This window comes from Periophthalmus magnuspinnatus, chromosome 7, assembly GCF_009829125.3.
Source record: "Periophthalmus magnuspinnatus isolate fPerMag1 chromosome 7, fPerMag1.2.pri, whole genome shotgun sequence".
NCBI lineage: Eukaryota > Metazoa > Chordata > Actinopteri > Gobiiformes > Gobiidae > Periophthalmus > Periophthalmus magnuspinnatus.
The window spans coordinates 6,281,177-6,305,099 of NC_047132.1; the positions used below are offsets into that span (position 1 = coordinate 6,281,177).

General features: G+C 39.2%; 1 protein-coding gene across 1 annotated transcript; it reads right to left on the minus strand.

Annotated features, from left to right (window-relative positions):
* Positions 1–1,988: 1,988 nt before the first annotated feature.
* On the minus strand, positions 1,989–19,599 carry dlgap4a (discs, large (Drosophila) homolog-associated protein 4a). The gene is made up of 10 exons (XM_055223312.1): positions 18,361–19,599; positions 17,463–17,698; positions 15,102–15,240; positions 14,166–14,382; positions 7,707–8,197; positions 7,524–7,621; positions 5,815–6,218; positions 4,549–4,640; positions 4,284–4,436; positions 1,989–3,978 (listed from the first exon to the last, which is right to left on the minus strand). The coding sequence occupies exons 1-10, from the start codon at positions 19,561–19,563 to the stop codon at positions 3,757–3,759; spliced, it is 3,255 nt and encodes a 1,084-aa protein (XP_055079287.1). The 5' UTR covers positions 19,564–19,599; the 3' UTR covers positions 1,989–3,756.
* Positions 19,600–23,923: the final 4,324 nt, after the last annotated feature.

Sequence of the window (23,923 nt, forward strand, 5' to 3'; positions counted from 1 at the left end):
CGACTAATATTTCTCTCAGCCAATACTGTAAAAGTGTCAGGTGCATCAAAAACAAAGTCTTTTCTAAGCCATGTTTTATTTAAATCAGAACAGTTTCAGTAATGACTTCAATTTAAAGTAAAAATAACTGAGGTAATAGGTTTAACTTATATCTGACATGCAGCAAAAATGAGTGGCATTCCTTTTTAAATCTACGTTAACACAAAAATATGCCACGTTGCAACCACATTTTTTAAATCTGATAATGGAATCTAATCTCACAGTGTCTAACTAATACACCAGAACAATTAGGAAACCTTTATCTGTAAGGTGTGTGCTTGTTTTGAAAATAAATGGAAGTTCTTCATTAAATATCACTTTTTGCTTTATCATATTTGCATACATGTACAGGTGTATGCATCCAAGGATGTGGAAGATAAACTGGTAACTGGTGCTGGGTGGGTTTCTGTTGTGAATCCAGACAATTTCGCTTCATCCACGTGGTTATAAAAACACATAATTCACATATTATTTTTCCATTTGATCGTCCTTTTTATAGCCCTTTAAAACACAGGAAGTACTAGTAAACAAACCGTCTTTCATAGATACCTGATCAGGCCATGCTCTCCTCAGAAAACCAGGAATTTGGCAAATAAAGGGATCCAGCTCCTTAAGTAGTATCCTAAAATAAGAAAAGTCTATATGTCACAGTTATGGACTTGCACAGTACACATCCTGACACTGCACTGGTAAAGTATCTTTCTTTTTTCCTGTATGAACCCCATGCATCGCAATGATTACAAAGTTACATTAAAATCACTTATTATGATCCTCTAATGTTTATTTGATTATCAACTAAGCTGCTCATATCACTACTATATATTGTGTAGGGATGATACCGATATATTGCCTCCAATAGCAATAACGGTGGCTGTGTGGCCACGCACATCAAAATCTGATTATTATCTGATTTATGGACATATAATTGTTTAAATGACATGTAAAAAGTAAACTCTGGTGTGAGCAATCAAATCAATTAGATAATTTTGCAGTTTACAAGGCAATTTTATAATCTTACTGAAAACCGAAAAAAAAAAAAATAAAATAAATAAATCCAATAATAACCTGATTTTTAGTGTGCATGTCACCGCAGGTTTTTCCCAGATATCGATATCGGTCCAATATTGAAAATTTAGCCGATATTTGGCACCAATATTTTTTATGAGCTGCCCCAGTCTCTTTGTGCCTGTTTATAATTCCTAGTTTATCCTCAGTGCATCAGATTTGTATTTTTGCACAGAATAAAGAATACAAATTGAAACAGTAAAGCTATTAAAGGTACGCCTGTTTACACAATGAAGCAAATGTTTTCATATCCCAGATAAATAGATTTTGTAATGATTTGTTTTTGTTACAAAAATGAAGTTATATCTGTGAACTTAACCTTATTTAAAAATGTTGGTTAATATCAGTATTCAATCACAGCAGCGAGACAAATATTGGTTATCGGTATCGGCTCAAAAGATCGATAAAAGACCATCCCTAAAATGTGAGCGGATGTTATAGTAAGACAGCAAGAATGGCAACCAGGACATGTAGCAAAGGGATGTTTAATGATCATTTTGGACAATGAAATGTACATGTCCATAGTTGATGTCATACAAATAAGGAGAAGAAAAGAAAAAATCTGTTGTGTCAGCATTCCCAGTCCACCTTTATGTTTGCTTGAGAAATGAAAAAGGAAAAAAAAACATGTGTAGTGTTATGCAGACGCTGACCAGTAGGGGGTGTGCCAGCTCTTATTAAAATGGGAGATAGCATTGACAGTGAAGCTGCATCTATGAGTCATCCACATTGCCTGGTTTCCGTACCCTTGGCACTTGTGTTTCTATTCGAGACCGAACAGAAACAGCGTCATAATTGTGAGGCAATGCTTACTAATAGACGGCTTATAATAAAGATATGACAACAACTTAAAATAGTGATTGAAAACGAAAAAAAAACTCAACTTTAAATAAATCATTTTAATAATAACAACAATGAAATGTAGACCACTGCCATGTTGGCCTGAACCCCTCACAGCACCATTATATATTCTACGTAAAAGGCCACGCCATGCTAAGGCTGGCCTTTATTTCATATGTCACAAAAATATTACATTAACATGAGACTTAAATAAAAAATGTACCACAGATTTCATACAAAGGGTGGGAGCTGCTGCTGAAGAGTCCGCCCAGAGAGTGATTTGGCAATCAAATTAAGTCAACCAAGCCATTATTTCCCTAACACCGCACGTTTAAGCTCTACAACGTAATAAATAATCCTTCAATAGTGGTTTCATTGTCTAAGCTTAAAGGTCCACTGTGGAAGTTTTCTAGTGGGGAGTATGTCACCTGCTTGTCTCCATGGAGATGTTACTGATTTGCCTAGAATGTTACACAGTATGACATTAAATTGGAGGCAAGATACCATTCCAACTTACAAGTCAAATCTGTGAGAGGCAAGCACACTCACAGTAAGATGTATGTATTCTCAATACATTTTGGAGCATAAAATAATAATTAATGCAAGATAGATATGTTTAATGTCATACCGTGGAACATTTCAACAACATCTTCATGGAGACAAGCAAGTGGCAAACTCCCTGCTGGAAAAGTTACACAGTGCACCCTTAAATCCTGAGAGTTTAGATAGCTGTCAGTACTAAACCTTCATGCTGCAGTGAAGAATATTGTGGTTATTTTATGCATTGATCCAATACATTTTATTATTGCTTGTTCATTTGCCTTTCAAGGAGCGTACAACCCCCACCCGAGCACAATCAGCTGATTGGGAATGCCTTACACATGAATATATGACATATGGATTGTGTCTTGGTCCCCTACATCGCAGACGGATGCAGTGAAAGAGGAGAGGACTTGATTGGGCATGGATGGGTTAAGTGCAGTGATCAAGTTCATATGATCTTTGAACGCAAACATTTCATACATTCCACAGTGGATCACAGGCTGGCAGTCACTCCTCGTGTGTAGTCATGGAAATAAAAAATTGTAAGACTTTTATGAGTTTTCACAGACACTAGTTGTGTTTGTGAAGAGAGGAAGAGACAAGCAGAGTGATGATTGTTGCATCAAGTGCTAATATGTCATGATAGTACATGTATTTAAGCTATAAAAAACTACCTTGGTACTCAACACGGACCTCTTTCTAACAAATAATCTTGGTATACAACATTTACAAAATAAACATTGTAATAGTGTGATCTTTATAATATATATGCTACTGCCTTCCTCTAGTTCTCTGCGTTTTAACCTCTGAGTGAACGCCATCTTGTCTTGTGGTATCAGTGATTGGCAGCCTATTACAAAGAGCGGGGACAGAGAAGAGGAAGACGGTGGACAGTGCACCTGCTGCATGTGTGTCCTGAGAGTGGAGATGGTCGCTCAGCCCGACAGCCTGCCCATAGACTCTGCACAGGGATACCAAGAACCAGTTCACAAGGTACAGGGTTGTCCTTATTCAAGATATTTGCACATGTAAGAAGTCTTGATATATGTTAATTATTATAATAACAATAATAACAATAGTATTAAACATCTGGAGTTCTGTCCAATGGCAGCAGGGTGGTAAATCTGCTTACACTGGATCATATTGATGCCGCTTGATCCCACGTCTTTTGGATCAGCCTCAGTGCATCCAATAGACTTGTGTCCTCAAATTTGTGTCTGTGTCAAATGTCCAAAGAGGGTTGTCATGGTGATCAGCGCCGGTTTGTCCTCAGAGCCGCGTTTGAGCTTCGGGGACGTAGATTTCGATGCTGTCTGCGCTTTCTGTGGCCGAGTTTTGCCTCACGGACGCCGCCCGCTTCGCCGCCATTAGTCGTTTCCGCGCCTCCTGTCTCTGCTTGTCCACGGCACTGTCCACGCTCCGGTCCTTCCCCGCTGCCAGTTTGGGCTTACACTGCTTCTTTGGCACCGATGATGGAAGCTTGGTTTCATCCTGCAAAAATCACATTCAAATATGCAGTTAGAAAATGTTTGTTTTTATTAGGACAAAATAATATTGTATATGGCTTTTTCACGTCAACAAAATAAAACATGTATAGAAACTTTGATATACTTGTTTCTTATAAAATAGAAAACATTACATTTTTCCTTAAGAAGCCTAAAATGTGTAATGAGGTTTTAGACATGACTTTTTTTTTTAAATTCCTTTATTTCCTAGCTATATTGAAAATGGTCATCAAAGATCCTGTTTTCCCCTCATGTTGTGCAATTTAAAAGCGCTACAAATCATTTCATCACCTTCTTTTCAGTCTTCTCTGGAAGCTGCCAGTTGTTGGCCTTTAGCTGGTAAAGCTCATCAAACTTCATACTGATGTCTTCTATTGAGAGCTGTAGCAAATCCCAGAACCCTGCGAGGTCCTGCGCTGTGGGCCTGGGGTTAGCATCTATTTTCTAATGAGGAGACAAACAGGTAAACCAGGGAAGGCGTGTGACTGAAGCATATTGATGTGTCTTATCTAAAAGTCCAAAGGTGACTTAAACAGGGTTCACCGGGCTCACTTACCAGGTTCTCATTGCACAGTCCCCTGAACTGTTCGAACTTCTGTGATATCAGGAGCTGAGCACTGCCGACGGCGCTTCGAATCGTCCCTAGTACTGCAAAAACACAAAATGCTTTTGGTTAATAACCAACGACAACGTAAAGCAGGCAGTAAATAGTATGCACAAAATAAAGACATAGGATTTAAACAGGATCGATTTATGTGCTGTTCCTCCAGACAGAAGGGAGGGGCGTCTACACTGACTCATGTTCATTTATATTTCAGACACTGCAGAGAAAGATCTGTCAAAAAGCCTGCATGGGAGACAGGAATAGTTCTGGGAGGTAAACAAAACTCAATAGGATAAGACGTGGTTTCAAGTGACTATCTTTTGAGTTGAACAATTATAGTGTGGCGTAAATCATATAGAGTTTCATTCAATGAGCTTGTAGTATACTCAAGCTGGGGGCAGGGGTGATAGTGTACAGATGGTGTAGTTTGGTTGGATGAATAAGGTGAGATAATGAATCCTAGCACTATCAAATACTTGCATAAGATAAGACAACACCATATAATCAATACAGGAATACTGCCCCCTGTTCTTATCTGAGAGTCACATTATAAAATCTGAAATCAATTAATTAAAAAGGACCACAATGCAGCTTTTCTAGAGGAGGGTCTTGCCACCAGCTCATCTCCAAGGAAATGCATGGTTCCATAATATACATTGCATTTATTCAGTGAGGTATTTTTATTGCTTAAAAAAAAAAAACGTGTCCTCTAGTCTCCATGGAGATTGGTCTGCCAGTGGCTTAGATTTCAGCAGAAAAAGTTACATAGCTCTTTCTTTAAACTTGTTAAAAGGGAATACAGAGATTGTGTTTTAATAATGCAATTAATTGTTACAGAAATTGGACTATGCACGAAAAACACCTCCGGCACGGTCTTTGTTACATGCCTACGTCATTAGGTTATAATCCTTCCTAAAATGAGAGCATAGCTTTACTTGAATGGACAATACTACCACAATGTGTGGATTGTTCATGTCTCCAGGCCCTGCACTGACGGTGAATAAAGTTCTCCCTTATGACATTTACTTGCCAAATTCATTGTTCTCGTTTTTCCCCCCACTTACAATACCATATAAACACAGGTATATTTGTATTAATTACTGCAACAAATTTTAAACCTTGTAAACTAAAAGGTGAACGTGATTTTCTGTCGCAAGATCAACATAAAAAAAATTCTATCAATTCTCCAACCTTAGTAACAACGGTATCTGCCCCTACCTTCCTCTGACAGTTGGTTGTCTTTGGTCTCCTGCTCCATCTGTTGACACCAGCCCTCCATGCGCCCTGTCTCAGCCTGGAGGAGCTTGAGAAACCAGTTCCCGTCCCTGGCGCAGGCGGGCGTGCTGGACTGGGGGTCATCGCCGTGAGCCGTCGTGCTGCCGTTGCCCGTCTGGAGGCTGGGGTCTGGCGGGGGCAAAGAAGAAGGGTCCAGCGCAGGGTCCAGAGACTCGGGAGGGGAGCATATCCTGGAGGAGGCAGTCTTTTGAAGAGGCTGAGGCTTGTCTTGTCCGTTGGTAGTGGTGCAGTTTGCCTTCTCAGTGTTGACACAATTGGTCTCCTGTGGCTCCAGCGGCTCAGTCACTGTGTTTTGTCTGGAGGCCATGCTGTTGTCTCTGCTCAGACTACAAAAGTACAGAGTAATACAGTCAAATGATTAGAATTCACAGCAGTGTTCAGCAATATCCTCTAAAAGATTGTATTAAAATAGTTGGGTCGGGCAGTATGGTGATAAAAATTGAATAGTGACCTCATTCCCAGGGTGATATGACATTTTGCAATATCAACAGCTCTATGTTCAAACAAAGACACCTACTCACTTCTATTGGCCACATATGCTATGGTATAAATTATTTGTCATTTTTCCCACTCCAAAGTTGGAAGGGTGTAAAATTAGAAACAAATATTTTATAATGAGAACACATAATTTAAAAAAATACAGAAATGTATTATTACAAAAAAGGATATAAAGTAATACTTCAGCACTTGTGTTTAATTTTATGGTCCATTAACATTTAGTACGATACTTGAACTTCAATCAATTACAGGCTTGTTTTAGCACACTTCTGAAAGATTGCAAAAATATTTTATTCATGGGTTTTAGCTTCCCGTTTATAGGCATCATTTTGATGACTTCAGAAAATTTAAGACCTATTCTGTTTTTAATTGTTAATTGCTATGGCAACAGTGTAAGTTGTTCCTTACTGTGAAAAACATAGATCATTATAGAGACATAGTAAAGTAAAGATGGTCAATTTCATAATTCGTCACCCCAACTAATCTAGGTCAGTCGTGCTGCAGTGAATGCCGGATACAAAAATGAGTTACAAATGAATAAGAAGGGAGGGACGGCTGTGAACAGTGTTGTTGTATAAGGCAGGAGAAATTAGACTGACTGATAATAGGTGGGGCATGAAATGAACACATGGCTTCTTCCTGTCCTCCACTCATTATCTCAGAGTCGTCAAACAAATGCGATTATTATGGGACATTACAAAACACTGGAAATGTGGAAAGGAGTGTTTTCTCATAATGTTCTGAAGAGCACAGTTCAAATTGTATTGAAAAGACGTCAATAAAAAAGGAGGGGCTGAGCTATGCTGATGACGGGGGTGGCACAAAAAACAGGATCAAAACATGGCGTCAATTCTATGTAACAATAGTAGGGTTGGAGATACTAAGGAAATGGCTTCATACTCTATATAGACTTCGATAGCACAATGACAATAAAGAGACTCTTTTTAGACATTTGAAGGTAATTTTCAACAGTAAATAATAATTACCATGTGGTCTTATTCTCATTTTGATAAAGCTAAACCAAGACTAAAACCACATGATAAATGGGTTAGCATCAAAACTGCCATTAAGGGACAATACAACAGAATTAACAGTGGACAGTGGCAAACATGTTTTTAGTCGTTTGTACTTACGGCCTGCCGTTCTCCACTTGAACCCCAATGGACTGGAATTTTAAAGGTGCTGTTAAGGGGAGTGGCTCTTCTCTTGGGACTGGCAAAATACAATCCACCTGGGAAACAATTACAAGTCGAAGTTAGCGGTACTCTTTTTCTTATTCAAAACTTAAGTCGTACTAAGTGTCCACTACTATTTACCTGTATTCCAATAGAAGACAGCTTTCTTTTGGGTGCTGTTGGCGGTTCGTCAAGGGTGATAATGGGAGTCAGGGTGTCATGTTGACACTGTGTAGAAGTTGAGGTGGTTGCAGTAGCTGTATTAGCTGTAGCAGTACTAGCAGTGGCAGTCGAAGCAGCAGCAGCAATAGCAGGGGCAGTTGTGTTTGGGGGTAAATCCCTTGGGGCAGGGACAGGAGGTACAACAGTGGTGGCAATAGGGATGGGCACCGGAACAGCTGGTGTGATGATACCAGTCGGGTAGGTGCCCTTTGCCAGGCTGCCCGTGCGGATGCTACAGAGGCTGTCCGAGGAGTTGCTGCGTCCTGATTGGCTGTTGGCTTCACTGCCGCGATCTTGCTGGTCGTAGTATGTGTCCTGGGCTGATTCAGTGCTGCTCTGGAGAGTGACGGAGATGAGGGGTTTGGACGTGGTGCGGGGTGGGACTGGAGGGGGGGCTTTCCTGTTGTTGACTGCAGACACAAAAATGACATGAAAAGAATGAAAACAGTACTTGTTCCTCTTTGTCCCCATGTTTAATCTGTCACACACAGTAAAAAAAAAAAAAAATGTTTGAAGGAAAAGCATTATTCTGTTACTGTAAGTGAAAATGGCTGCTGCAGAGGGCTGCCTGATATGATGTAAACATGTATTGTATATTATAGAAATACAAATGACAAGGAGTAAAATAATGAAGTTTTTTTCCCCCCACATTTAAATACTTTACAATTCCTGTTTTATGAAAAACTTTGATATCAATTATTGCATAATATTGTGATGTAACATTTTTATGATATACTGTGAAGCGGTTTAGTTTCTGTTTAAATGGTCCATCATTACACAATAAAGATAAACATGCCCTTTGCTCCTTATAATGAAGTGGCTTTGTTATTGCGGAGGACAGTGCAGTAGTTTATATTGGTCTCATTGTCAGTATATTTAAATATATATACACACTGTATAACATTTTCGGTAAGTATAATCATAACTAGTAACTAATAAGTAATTTTAACAGGACAATAAAAATGCATGCGTTTATCTGTTGATACATTTACAGTTTTATTCTAGTGAAGTAGACTGTGGGAGAAAAGGGGATTTAAACATTTTGGAAATTTTGGTTAACTACAGGTCTTGAAAAAACATGTTGGGCCCACTATTTAACCAGAAAACAACCCTGGTATTAGGATTCCTAAGTATTTGAGTTGCACTAAGCCAATTCCTTACTTGGTCACATGCTGCCCCAGTGTCGACTAAATGTTTAAAATACATTTGACAAAAGATATAATTAAAGCATTGACGTTTCCGAATAAATGGTACAAATGTGTTATGTTTTTCCCCTCCAGTAGCAGTATCACTCCAAATGGGACCCAGAACCCTATAATTGTGTGGGTGCTGCTCTCCTGTCATCAGCCAATGAGTCACAGCACCAGCCAAGCTCTCGTTAAAAGCCACTGGCAGCACACACAAACAGAGAATCTGTATTTACACTGCTGCCAGGGCCCTGACAGCTCTGCGTCAGGAGAACAGCCCATCAGCACAAGCAAAAAGTGCTAAATCTACTCAATACAACAGATGTATGCAGTTAAGGAGCAGACAATGTTAAACTATACAAATATTGTAGTATTGTTATAACTAGGGCTGTACCAAAATTAATTATTATTGCAACTTGAATCAGAAAGTTTTACTTAGACTCAGTTCAGAGTTGATTAATACATAGGATAATTTTGGTGTTTAACAGCAGTGATAACTTTGTGATGGTGTTATCACAAAGTTATCATATATATATATATATATATATATATATATATATATATATATATATATATATATATATATTTTTTTTTTTTTTTTTTTTTTTTTACATTACTTTTATCCCTAATGTTGATGTTCTTGTAACCATTGAACTTCACATGCTTGGGTGTCTTTGCAATTTTTTTCAATTGCTGTGATATTATGGAGTGGTTCACAGTATGGAAGAGGTGCTACTTTTTGTTTATATTAAATTGACTCATGAATGTAATAACATTGTCCTGTTGGCTGTACTGAAACAGACGAGAGGATCATGGTCTATGTAGTTTGTGCCACTGCAACAAAACAATGCATCTTAGGTCCACACTAAGCCTTAAAAATTCTTGGCATTTGTTGGACAATGGTGTGGAAACATTGGAAGGTCATAAAAGGATTATGAGTTTAATAGGCTATTGTAAGCAGCAAGATGCCTTCTATGCTCCGTTATACAGGAAACAATAAGGATTAATCAAGTAGACATTGTAGTTAATGGACTAATAAATATAAATTTAAGAGTACACATTATCTTAGTTTTTTTTTTTCTTTCATGTCTAAAATCTTAGTTTTTAGACATAAATGGATTAGTGATCATTTACATTGTCTAGTTAAGAATATTGGTTTAAATTAAGAGGTTTATGATTATAGGAGTCAATGCGATGACAGGTCACAACTAAGTGATTGTAATCAATGTTGTTCAGAGAAAAGAGTTAAGTTGTTTGTATGGAATTATATTAAATTGACTGTGACAAGAGCATCAATAGCTCAATGAAGCATCAGCCAACACACCCCAGGCCTGGATTATATACTGTAAAAGGTAACATCATTTTATTATGAATCATTCTTTGAGCTCATGTCTGGAGAGGAGCCAACAATAATAAAAGAAGTGGTAGTGGTGCACTGAACAAGATTAGAAACTGAGATAGTAAAGCCGAATACAATCCTCATAAACAAGATCTCGAAGTAGGACGATGACAATTAAATGAATACAAATAAAGTTTCATCGATCTGAGAAAGGTACAGCTAAAAATACTTGCGTCTTTTGTACCTCCTAGACAGTTTGAGACTCAAAGAACAATTTGACGAGTTACAGACTACTATTTATATCCTCTCTAAATGGACTTACTTACTGGAAGCCCTAAGTGCTTTGTTTAAAATTACAAATGTCAGGTGATGTGGAAGCAACATCGATTTTTTTTAAAAGGTATTTGTGGACACTAAAATCCTGGGAGACTCTTCGTACGGCTAGGTCAAAACCTTAAGCCAATGTCTTTTTATTTCGGCATGATTAGAAATACAGAAAATAACATTAAACTAAACATAACAAGCTGTGAAGCTCTTCCAAAATTTAATCAGCAAAAATATTTAAATAAAATAAATCCAAATTTTTGAACTGAATCACATAATTTACAAATTATGTCAAAATCATGCCTTGTTTGAATCTAATGTTCTTTTTAAACTTTTTTTTTTTGTAGAACTTCCCAGTACAGTCTTCTCATTCCAACTGTAAATTTATACTTGTGAAAAAATCTGCTCTGTGACTCTTGTTCTTAAAACGTAAACTGCGAATCCAAATTGTAAATATTGAGACGATCCAGTATATAAAAATGTATACATTCATCCAAAGTCGTTGAGCCCTAAACCGATTTAGGCAAACTGGCATGGGAAATGTAGGCATCCAGTATCGGTAGTAGCTGTGTTAATGGAGTAACCGCATGAGATCATCAATGAGAGTCAAGAGGAAGAGTGTAATGATGTGGAGAATGACTCAGAGTCTGTCCATCCACTGGTACTATGACCACACCTCAGTCAAACAATGAGGTTAAAGCCTTGTATAGACCTACCAGACAGAACAGTACCAATGGAGCATATTCAGCTTCTTCTATGTGCTTACAGGAGCATTGCTTTTGATGGTAGCAGCGCAGATGGCCAAGTTTTCAACTAAAAAGCTAGTGTCCTAACCACCAGGCAAGAGCTCGCGGCACTGTACCAGCACACAGGAAGCTTATTAAATTTTGATCACATCCTCACCCTTCAACACATGGCTGCTAGGAAGAGTGCAGGACAAATTGAAAACATGAGGTAGACTTAAAATAGCCCCCAAAAATATCTGACAGTTGGAAACAGAATATTTTGTAAGATAATATTACAGATCACTGAGTTGATTCCCACATGGGCTGAGATAAAAACATTATTATTGACAGTACAGGCAGGGAGGTGTCATCTGTTTTGAAGGTTAAAATACGCCAAGAAAAACCCGTTAAATGGCACTTGATTTATTAGTTTATGTTAGCACAACGTGACTCATAGCAGGCTTACTTCATACCTCATGCCTCTGAGCTGTATCACATGCTACGAGGAAGATCAGTGAAAAGAGGGGGATTTAACATTATTAAGAATGAACCAAATGTATCCATACATTACTCAGTCATGTTAGATTCGGTTTAAGTGATGTTTTAGCTTCAGTATTTAAAGATATTTCAGTCATCTGCACAGTGATCTCAGTTCATTTGCACGTCACTGAGGTGTCAAATGCTCCTCTCGTGTCGATGCGTGTGGTTATATACCCTCCTTTTGGAAAATACTTTACGTTTTTGTCGGTTAAGGTGCCAGATTTGTACAAAACATTAACAGAAATAGCCAACTCAAAACGCACGGCGATCGAGATGCTCGTTTAGCCTCCTGGATGTGGACGCCTAGGCTACTGTTAGCTTGAGTTGCTAATGGTAACATAATGAGGATAACACACACAAACTGCATCCTCCGGAGACTACAGCCCGTTTGTTGGAGGTAAACGGAAATATGAACAAATAAACACGGTCATTCGTTTGTGTTCACCGCCTTAGTGCCATTATTAGTCACGCTTTTTGCCTAATTTATTGTCGGGTTGCTACAGAGTGAGGTTTCCACGTTTGCTACCGTTAGCCGCCTAGCTTAGCCTGCTATTATTGTCAGCGCGGCACACAAAAGCTAGCAACAGCGTCAACAAAGGCGACGTCAAAGATATGGCAAAACGCTTACTGTAGTGTCGACGACTGGAAAATCCGTGAATTGTGTCCGTTTAAGATTAGCACCGGGGACTGCAGACAGCATAAGGAGGGCTGTGTGGCCGTGTAAAGAAAAGATTTGTGGAACACGCCCTTGACAACCGCGATTGGAGTGCACGCTTTTCCTCAGACACGGCCGCAGCGAGCGATTGGACAGCGGGGGACGTGATTCAAGCTCATCCACAGGCAAATGCGATTGGTTTAAGTCTACCTTTAATGTTGTTTGTGGACTTGTCCGGTATTTGTGCATTTAGGAAACATGATACTCCCGGGAAGAGGAGGAAAAAGTGAACAGACAAAGAGCAAACCTGCATTGTCCTGTCTATTCTGTTCATGAGAAGGATCTGATGCCCTGACCTTAAATCTACAGAATAGAGTTTAGGCAACTAACTAGACCAGATTTTAGTATAACATTATTACTGTGTGCATTTCCTCATCTTCCTTGCTCGTAAAGTGTTAAATAATTTCACAACAAGCCACAGAATTGTTTATTAGTAATGGAACAATGGGGATTTGAGGCAATACTGATGCCTAATGGGTCAGAAAATATCCCAAGGACCTGCTATCCTCCTCCACCATGACAGAAAAATACAATTCAGCACTTAAAACTTAGTAAATAAGTAAATAAAATAAAATAAATCATTAAAATATAATAACATAATAATAATAACTGGACATTCATTTATATAGTGTTTATTTTATTGGTGTAGTCAGCTAGTTTCCATCCAAAACTATGGATATTTAGGATTGTATGGCGTAAGAATTCATAGCATTGGTCCACATGGTCCAGGAAGGGGCTATGGACAGTGGTGGAACATAACGAAGTACAAGTAGTAAAGTACAGTACTACAGCAACTACAGTTTTCAGGTATCTGTACTTTACCTGAGTAAATTTTTACAGTGGGTACTTTTTACTTTTTACTTCACCACATTTGATAGCAAATATCTGTAATTTCTACTCCACTACATTTTTCCTGGAATACTAGGCTTACTTTTCAATTGATCTGACTAAAGGTTTTGAGTTCAAGCTTCAGCTTTGAACAAACATAAATAGGCTTACACAAAATTCCTAAGAAAAATTAAGAAATTGATTTGTGTTACAACTTTTCACCAAAACCTGTATCTTTTTTTTATCAGTATCACTACATTTAACACATTAACAAATTAAGAATACTTGATCAAAATCTGTATTAAATACTTTTACTATTTTGAATGGGTACTTAAATACATTTACTTAAGTAGATATTTCCATGTAGGCCTAATACTTTTACTTTTACTTGAGTAACTTTTTGCCTCTGTATCTATACTTTTACTTAAGTAACAAAATTGAGTACTTCAACCACTGCTGGTTATGAAGGCTCAGAGGTCAGGAAACAAATGCTTGCCTAGGTCGGATTAAATGTAGGATGACTTCGCTAAAATAGATACAATTGTGATTTTCAAACTTTTTACATCAACTTCTAAATTTTTTGGGGGCTTTTTGAAGGCCTGTGCCTCCAAAACTACTGTTAGCAATACTAAATGAAATCTACAATTTTATTTATAGAACCTCATAGTTACATTTGTGTTTGTCTCCAGGTGATCAGGCTGTACCATGGGCTATACTCACGTGTGCTGGAGCTGTAGCAGTAGCTGGTTGCGGTGGGCGGAGGGGAGTCGGAGTCCACAGAAGTGTCGTCGTCCTGGGAGCAGCCGGCCTGGATGGCCCTCAGGTAACTGTGGGAGCGTGAGCGGAAACAGGTGGGAGCGGGCAGGTCCAGAGCCTCCACGGCCTGGGACTCCCCCTCACCGTACGGCCCCGAGTGACCACAGCTCTGGACACACACCTGCGTTACAGAGGCAGGCATACGGTCATTATAATGTACCGGTATGAATAATAGAGGAAGTGTTTAGTTAGTGATCACTGCAAAATATTTGGTTATAGGGGCTAAAGCTCAAATATCCGCACTTCATCGTTCACTGTGTATGAAGAATAAATTATACATTGTGAAGGCTTTTATGCTTAAGGCAGTGTAAAATAAATAAATAAATAAATAAAATCATGCTTTCAGTTGACGTAATGCATCAGCCATTGTGTCCTTGGGCAAAACACTGTATTATCATCCTATCACTTGTTTCATTATGTATTATTTGTATTACATTGTTGTGGTGACACTGCATAAAAACAGTGGATAAAAAGTACAACATGTCTAGGGGCCCATTGATATATTTGCAAGGATAGTTCTAGGAGCTTGCCTGTGCCTTGTTTAGCTCATTCAAACATTTATTTGCAATATCCCTCTTAGCAATATGAAAGTGAAAAATATGATTAACTATGAAATAAAACTTGAGTCACACTTTTATTTTAAAATATATTGTGTCAAGTCATATGTTCTTCCAGGAAAAAGACTGGCCTCCAGCTGTGTAAATGTATGGCATTATCATTGTAGCCTATAGCTTTGACGGGGATTGAACAAGCTGTCTTTACAAACACCTCAAATTGTAGGGTATTCTATATAGGATGAGGGACAAGGGCTTAAATGTTTGACTGGAGGGTGTGTCTTACCTGAGAGCTCCTTCCCAGAGTAGCAGAGCAGTAGCTGAACTCGCTCCTGTGTCGTGGCTGTGTTTCCACTGGACTCACCAGACAGTCCAGGTTATCCAGGCTCCGATTCGTGGTCAGCTCTTTGAGACAGGGCAGGGAGCTGTGGACCCAAATGACCATCAGACATAGTAATCACAACATTACAGGACTGTGCAGTGCATATCAGGCTTTCAAGGTTTTCTATTTATTACCTGGTTTGGTGGGATAGTGCCTGTGGTAAATATTTATCATAGTTTTACATCAGTTAAGTGGCAGTTTGTGGGAAAAAAATGTTGAGAAGAAAAAGCCAAAAATACAGGCGGTATCTGTGAGTCATAAATCAGAATAGCTCTACCTATGTAATCAAAATTCCATCCAAAATGCAGGGACAATTTACGTGAAAGGAATGCATTTTTCTAGCAGTGTAAACCTTCATTTAACAAAATAAAGGTGTGGTTATTTATTTTTATTAATCACTATTCAATCAACTATGGCGTACATTGTTATTATTGTTAACAGTATGGTTGCTAGGTAACAGTTATATAATCATAACTGCTTCCTGTGTCCAACCAGGGAGTAAAATGATGAACTTTACCAAAATTAAAAAATAGGAAGATTGTTTGTAATAGAATAATGTTAACTTTGTTTTAGTGAAATAAGTTTGCTGTCATGTGCACTTTAACTGACATCATTAGAGACCACTATTTATACAGTAGACTCCCTTGGGTATTTCAACATTAAATAGAGTGCAGCCAGCAGTGCTATTTTTGTGTTTAAAATAGCAGCATGGGGGAAAGTGATAGTTACTTAATATGTGTCTTTTATTATAATCTTCAAATTGTGCTGACAGGTTGTCTTGTGGTGCCCCACTGTGATCTGAGTTAGCAAAAAGCATGTGCACAGGGTGTGGAAAGTGTGAAACATCAAAACACAACATTAAGGGTGTTAAAAGTACAAAAAGGACAAGATACAACAGATTAGGGCTGTAAAATTAGGGCAATAACTCACATTTGAATAGATTTTAATCAATCTTTCTAATCAAGAGAGCCACAGCCAGTTCTCTGCCAGTAAAAGGATGTGGTTTAGAGGTCAAACTTCTGAGAAAACTTCTTGTGTTAAATGGCAATAATTAAAAATGTATTGTTTATGATCAGGAAATTAAAAGTGCACTATGTAACTTTTCATTTCGAGAGTTTCCAGTCTGCTACCTGCTGGTTTCCATGATGATGCTGTTGCTTTGACGTAGATAGATTTAATGATATACTGAACATTCCAGGAAAAGCAATGACATCTCCAAGGAGACAAGCAGGTGGCGTGCCCTCCTGCAGAAAAGTTAGTGCACCTTTTGTATTGAAAGACATGATTATTTGTTTTTAATAAGACAAAATAAATTCAAATAAAAAACCAAGATAGTTCAAAATGAGTGAAAAAACATGAATAATTTTTTTTGACATATGGCCCAGCCCTGCCCAGCACACAAAGGAGGAGGTGTTGACAGTTTTGAGTCCAGTGAGGGGAGGTTGGGTGCACGTCACACTGCTGTGCCCTGGGTTTGCACTGACCTCAGTTGCTGCATAGAGCATGCACTTTGTAGAGGAGACCAGTTAAAATCCTCCCGCATGAGAGCGTAGCCTCGAGGCCTGTCCATGTGGGTGTGAGGGTAGAACAAACATCACATATTCACCTGCTGTCACCTTTGGGCTAAACGAACAATCACAATTTTGCCCTATCCATGAAGTTCATATTCATGGGTTTCAGCTTTCTCTTATTGTCAACATTTTGAGGACTTTTTCCCCATTCAAAAGATATGATATTTTGTTCATCACTATGGCAATGGATGGTATGTCCACTGGTAGGTCAAGCTAGGGACTAAATGCAGCCAGTCAACGTTAGTCAAATCATAGGTATTTGTTGTAACACAAATAAAGTCATAATGTGCCACCTGTTATTAAAAAAAAAGAATGTGTTACAGTTATTCATAAATAATTTGTGATTTTATGATTTCACTGTATTCTTAAAAGTATCAAATCAAGATTACCATTATTATTACATCTTTGAATAAATCCTTAATTGTGTTGATGCTGCCACCTGCTGTTAACCTTTGGACAGTGTACACTTTTACATCGCTATTTCAGCTGTAGTCCCTGGGTAAGTGGATGTTACAATCAGTAAAAAATGTAATCTAAGTTTTTGTATTTATTTTGTGTTTAAATGGCAATGATTAAATGTCTATATTGAAACCTATCCCCATCTTAACTAAACACCTTAAATCTATGGTATGCAGTGATGGCATCTGAACCCCAGCAACAGACAGCTGGTAACCGTGGCTGCAGTTGTACTCACTTGCGAGGAGGTGGAGGGGGCTGCTGCTCGCTCAGGGACCTCTGCGTTGCCTTCAGGTAGCTCTGTCTCCTCGCTGCGCTCTTCGGAGACGGTTTGGGACTTCCCTCTGAGTCCTCGCTGTCCTCCAGGTCCCCCATGGCTTTCACATAACTGCCACTGCGCATCCTTCGACACGGGATCTCAGTGCCCTTACCCCGTCCGTGACCCAGGGTGCCTGCCCAGTCTCCAGACGGGACCTGTGGGTGAGGGTTATGCAACATGTGTGACTATGGATTATATAGTAGTTATTATTGGACTTGTAGCTGGTATACTGGATGTGCATTTTCACTTTGCGGAAATTATATGTAAAGCATCACAGCGATAATGCCAATGGGATGAAAATGCAAAAATTAGCTAAATTAAACAAAGCCATGATATGACACTGTAATAGGATTAGCAATTAGCGATAGGCTAGCATTAGAAAGATACTCTTAAATAGATTAACCATAAACGTAAACACTAATATCTGTTTCTTGATCTTTTAGGATGCGTTCACACTTGTCATGCTTTGATCCTTATTTAAGACCAGTTTAGTTCAAATTTAGACTTAGTTTGGACCTGTTCTAGCTCAGGTTTAGCTGGTGTGTGAATGTGAACGTACTCTTGGAAAGATTTTATAGTCATTTTTGTGGGTAAAATTAAAACATGCACAAATTAGTTTTCCATTTTTTCCTTAAATATTTTTCATTGACTTTTTAAACAAAGAAATTATGTTTGAATATCATCTCCAAAATTAGAGTAAAGAGTCCTATTAGTATGGTTTTAACACTTAGCTACAACTCTGATATAACATTGCTTAGGCCTGTAGCAAACTGCAGCAGTGGTATCATGCAAAGATGAGGATGAAATGGATACTCACAGACCCTCCTACCTGAAGAAACTGGTTAGTCATGTCTTGGTGGCAGGACTTTGTCTTGAGTAGAGTCCTGTTCACTGTGGCAGAGCCCTTCTGTAAAACCTGCCTGGCCTGGGTCAACGTCAGCGTAGACCAAGACCCCCTTTTCACCAACATGTCATCTTTACTTCCCCTGAACCTCCCCTCCTCATCCTTACATCCTCCCATCGGCGCCGTTGGACACGCTAAAAACTTGAGGTCACTGCTGCTTTTGGAGGTCTTGAGCGTGTGTGCAGATATAGTGTTGTAGCCCTGTGGGATTTGCCTCGCCTGGCTGTCCGAAACTGCCCTGCCTAGCGTCATCATGGTCAACGGGTTGCGGTAGCCCATAGCGAGCGTCCCCGATTTGGTTGTATCCACGTCCAATGCGTCATCCGAACCCCAAAGCCCACCCAAAGCTGTGGAACGGATTCTCTGTCTTGGCATTTCAGACTTAGCCCTATCTTTACTCTTGCTTCTACGGCTTTGTCTCCCGCCTTCATCACCCGACCCCGCCCCACTAAGTGAACGGCCATTCAAGTTGCCCTTAAGTGCTGAGTTTTCCAAAGATTGCGACTTGGCGAAAAGTTTTTGAACCGAATGCATCAGGTGACGGATACGCCCTGGACTCTCGCTGCGCTGTTTGGACATGCGCCCCCGGTGGAACTGCAAGGTACTGAAGCCGTCGCGGTGTAGCGGCAGGTGTCTTTCTAACTGGTCCAAAAGGTTCGCCGGTAGCCTGTTCATTTTAGCAGCTGCGGAGGAAGAGATAGTTGCGGATCCGCTGGTGATCATCGGAGCTCCAGAAAGCCCCAAGCCCAAACCCATTCCAAGAGATAAAGACTGGGTCAGCGCCCTTCCACCCTGTCCCACGGTCCCTGTCCCACTCATGCACGCTTGGGGGCATTCTGACTGATCACTCTGCGTGGTAAAATGCAGTCTCGGAAACGTACTGCTGTTAGATATAGGCCCGAATGGTAACAGGCAGTCAGGGGTGAGGGAGGTCGGACTGGTGGGGAGGCACTGGTGTAGGTGGGGGTCCAGCGTGCCGTAGTGGTTGAGGGTCGGGCTGAGGAGGAAGGTGCCATGGGTGTCGGGACTCAGAGGGCAGAGTGCTTTTTGGGTGCACCCGGGCGGTTCGCAGGAGTCGGACAGGTGGCGGCTGCGGTTTGCTCCTAAGCCCTTCATAATGGAGCCCTCAACGCATCAGGTCAGTGTTTACAGCCTCATCCTGCAACAACAAAATGGAAAATACTGCTTTACTAATCAGTTATATGAAACAGGGATGTCAACATTATCAGGTCCCAGTGCAATCGCAAGTGGTATATAGCAGTGTCCCACCAGCACTTGACCAGAACTGAAGAAGCAACTTGGATGAGTGGCGAAAGTTAATCCCTTGAAAACTTTTGTCCAGTTGACTGAATTGACTTTTCTTTTGCTATAATTGTGATAATATTAGACACAAAATTAAGTAATACCAGCTTGTCAAAAACTGATATCGTCAGATCTCAGAAGCTAAACAGGGCTGGGTCTGGTTAGTACTTGGATGGGAGACTGTAGAGAATACCAGGTGCCACAGTGGAACATCTGTTGTTGCATCCTTAAGCAAGACACTTCACCCACATTGCCTAGTATTAGTGAGGTGAGTGTTGGTGGTGCTCGGAGGGGTTGATGGTGCAGATTGGCAGCCTCACATCAGAGAATGGATTGAATGAATAATACACTATAAAGCATTTTGTTTATCTTGAAAGGTGCTATATAAATCCTATGGTTAATAAAAAAATAAAAATAAAAAAATCTATACTGTAATCTAAAAGTTAACCTGAATATAACTGAGCTGATCACATAGTAGATGAATACACAATGTGAATTAAGTAAATCATCGTAGGTCATTGTGTCAATAACTAATTTGTAAAATTGTTATGTTTCTTCCACACACAACATTACACTAATCTGAAATAGTTACTTTAAAACAGTATTAACTACAAAGGGAAATAGAATATACAACATTTCATCCAGGAAAGACTGACAATTATGCTTCATTGAACAGTTTATGGAATGATAGTTTGTTGTGAAGATGAGGAGATGGAGAGGCTGAGGAGGTTGATCGTTCTGCTGCTGTGGGTGAAGATAGGGCAGCAGAGGATTGTAGTACATAGTACAAAGTGGATGACAGAGAGGAGTGAAAGTGCTTTTATATAAACTGCTGATAGAGGTGATTGGTTGGGAAGCACAGATTGCAGGCTGTAAAAATAGATCCTGTTGAAAATACAGCTTTCTGGTTGAATTTATACATTTTATCTTGGTGCATTTTAAACAACAACACAACACATAACATATTAAGTGTTAAACAGGCTAAACATTTCAGATCTAAATGCACATATTCACATAATAACTGGTTTTAGCCAAACAATGCCTCCTCACTGTACAGTAACCTCTGGAACAGACGTGATCTACTTTTTATAATGGTGATGCTAATTATATTTTCCACGGCGTTGTCTGTGGTGCATGCTAACATCTTTGCCATCAAAATCAACTTCACATTTTTAAATAATGCCAGGAGGTTGTAGGGAGTCAGTTTTGGGATGACTGTAAATGAAGAGGTGCAGTTCCACAAAATGAGCCACCAGGGGGAGCAGCAGTAACCACTACAGTCTTGAGACATGGCAACACATAGTAACACACTGCTACATTCAAGAGCTCTCATGCAGGCTTGAAAGAGAGATGCTCTATTACATAATCCACTACACGAAACATGACTGTCACAACAAAGGTTATAGCAAGGTTACAAATGACAGGTATTTCTGCACGTATACAGAGAAGGTCTGCATTTAAATAATATGAAAAATAGCTTTATGCTTAAAATAAAACAATTATTTCCTTAATGATTTCTGAGTTGCTATTTGCCTGGACTTATAAACACTGGGATAGAACATTCTATTTGTGGAAACAATAAACCTCCTCTAATACTGTCTCAAATCTAAAGCTGTTCACATCCAATGAATTTGAAACACAAAAGCCAAACTGATTTAAATAGCTGTTTTAAGTGGTTTAAGTTAATCTTGACGGCAGTTATATAACAGATCCTGGTTAAATAAAAAGGTAGTTTTCTCACAAAGTGCAGGTATAAAGCCAGTTGAATACTGTCTTCTTTTAAATATGCCTTACAGATGCGATGATAGCACTGTTTGTCTTCATAAGGTTTAATATCTGTCATTCTCCACATAAGACACCATCCACAAAAGTGCCACAATAATAAAACTGAGCAGCAGAAAACTGTAATTCAAGCCATAACACTAGTGAAATAAGCACGTTTTCTCATGTTCCTTCTTCTTTACAACAGTGCTGTCATTGTACTGGAGTCATAGAATGTTATTACTGAACACAGATGCTTTCTGTATCACCAAAGAGTGACTCACTGATCCATCAATGATACAAGCCGACTACCACGCTTACAATGAAACACGAGTGGGAATTCACTCAAGAAGATCGATATTATGTTATAGTACTTTTGAGTGGAGAATTAGGCCTATTACTTTCAATCATGATGTGTGTTATGAACTTTTGCCTATTAATTGCAGTGTTGTGTCCATATGGTGCCATCGTACTCTATGGGAATTAGTACAAAACACAGGCTGATGAGTGATACCATGAACTAGTGATTTGCAATTTAAATTTTTTTGGCTAATTTTCAAGTTAAAGTAGCACTATATGGGTCTATCTGTAATTGCATTGACATGTTATGGCATTAAACTTGTCTGTGTCCATGGAGCATGATGCATAGACTGTACTGTATATATAAATATGAAATAGCTGGAAACAGGAAGTGAGCATGGGTGCACTCCCAGCTCCATTGACTGCTGTCAGGCTCCTCATTTTTGGGTTTAAAATGTTCGTATTAATCCGCTCTACATGATCCTGGGGTTTTTATTTCACTATTATGTCTGTAAATCGAGATATGAACATTAATAATGGGCAAATCAGGCGCCTTCTTTCCCGCTACCGTTAGCAACAGATCTGATTAACAGTGTTGCTAAGCGTTACCTTCAACAGCCTTGCTCTTGATTGGCTCTTTGGTCGCTATGATACTCGTGGTCGGAATTACAAATCTGGAACTCGGCTCCAAATTCACAGCTATAACTGCTCTAGCCTCGATTAGCTTCATTTGCCTGAAGCTGAACGCTGTGGGTGATGTCATACTCACTTAGTCCACTTCTTTATACAATCTATGGATGCAAGCGATGCTACCTCGTCAAGTTACAGTTCAGATCAGTGGAGAGGCACGTCAGCTTGCAGAAAAACCCATGTCAATGAATTATACATATTGTGGAACACTATAACTGTAGTAGCCAAGTAGTAGTGAAAGCAAGCTAGCTCTCCTCTGACTTGAAACACCCATATGGCTATAATTATTTCTGTGTTACATTGTCACTTCTTTTTCTCTGACCCTCTTTACAGTTTGTACCACTCGCACCGTCTGAGTCACTCTTCAGAGCGGTGCTGACAAACAGAGCAGCACTTTTACAATGCCGCCACCACCTGTTGTAAAACATGCACCAAACTCTGTGTAGTTCTGTAGGCACCCGCGCTGACAGCTGCACACCTACACGCTAACAGCTAACCCACGCGAAGAACCAAGGAACATGCCACGCTGCCTCCCCAGATGTAACCTACACATAGATCACATTTACCAGTTATAGGCCTAACCATGACCACTGGCTTATGCTAACAGCTAACCCATATTTAGCCCATCCCTAATGTAGGCTTAAAAATGAGTAAGGAGCCATCCCCTAACATGTCATCAGTTTAGTGTTTTTTTCTATTGCAACCTGGCAGATTTTCCCATAGAATAATGTCAGATTTTATGATGATTATTAATTTTCCACACAAGGGACATTTTCTTTTTGAAATCCTTAAAAGGCCCATATAACACTATCTTCTGATCTATGTTATAATGTTGTTTCCTCATCACAAACAGACCTGGATTTGTGTTTTGTTACATTTACACATGTTTAAAACACAAACCCTGCATATTTAGGCAGAGTTCTTCTCTCAAACAGAAAACACTCTGTTCCACCTTGTAATGTCATGTGGTAATACAGGGAGTGCTCCTCTGTGCTTTTAAACTTCACTAGAATCATTTGGGTATTTTTTCCCCCTGGAATTGCTAAAAGGTAAAAGGTAGATGCTAACTTGAAAACTTGAAATCACTTCATGGCATCACAAGGTGGAACTGAGTGTTTTCAAGCTGTGGAGATGTAGACAGACTGATATTAAAGTGTTACTCAAACACAACTCCAGGTATGTTTTTGGTGAGGTGACATTCTAACATGTGTTAAAGCTCACAAGAGGCAATTTTCTGTAATATAGGACATTTAAACTATCTTAAAAGTCCTTTTCATTGGTCTGCCAAAAAAAAAAAAAAAAAAAAAAAAAAAAAAAACAGCTTGAAGTGACCACGCGTTGAATGAATTACAATGTGCCACATTGCATCAAATGCAGAAAAATAGTCTATATTAGATTAATATATGCACCAAGGTCACTGTGA

Bases quoted from the DNA above. Each gene is read 5' to 3' on its own strand.
- dlgap4a (XM_055223312.1), bottom strand. From the start codon at position 19,563: ATGAAGGGCTTAGGAGCAAACCGCAGCCGCCACCTGTCCGACTCCTGC. The intron at 6,219-7,523 runs GTAAGTACAAAC...GTACTTTTGTAG, and splicing joins CAAGTGGAGAACGGCAGGCC to TCTGAGCAGAGACAACAGCA. The intron at 4,641-5,814 runs GTAGGGGCAGAT...GTGTTTTTGCAG, and splicing joins CAACCAACTGTCAGAGGAAG to TACTAGGGACGATTCGAAGC.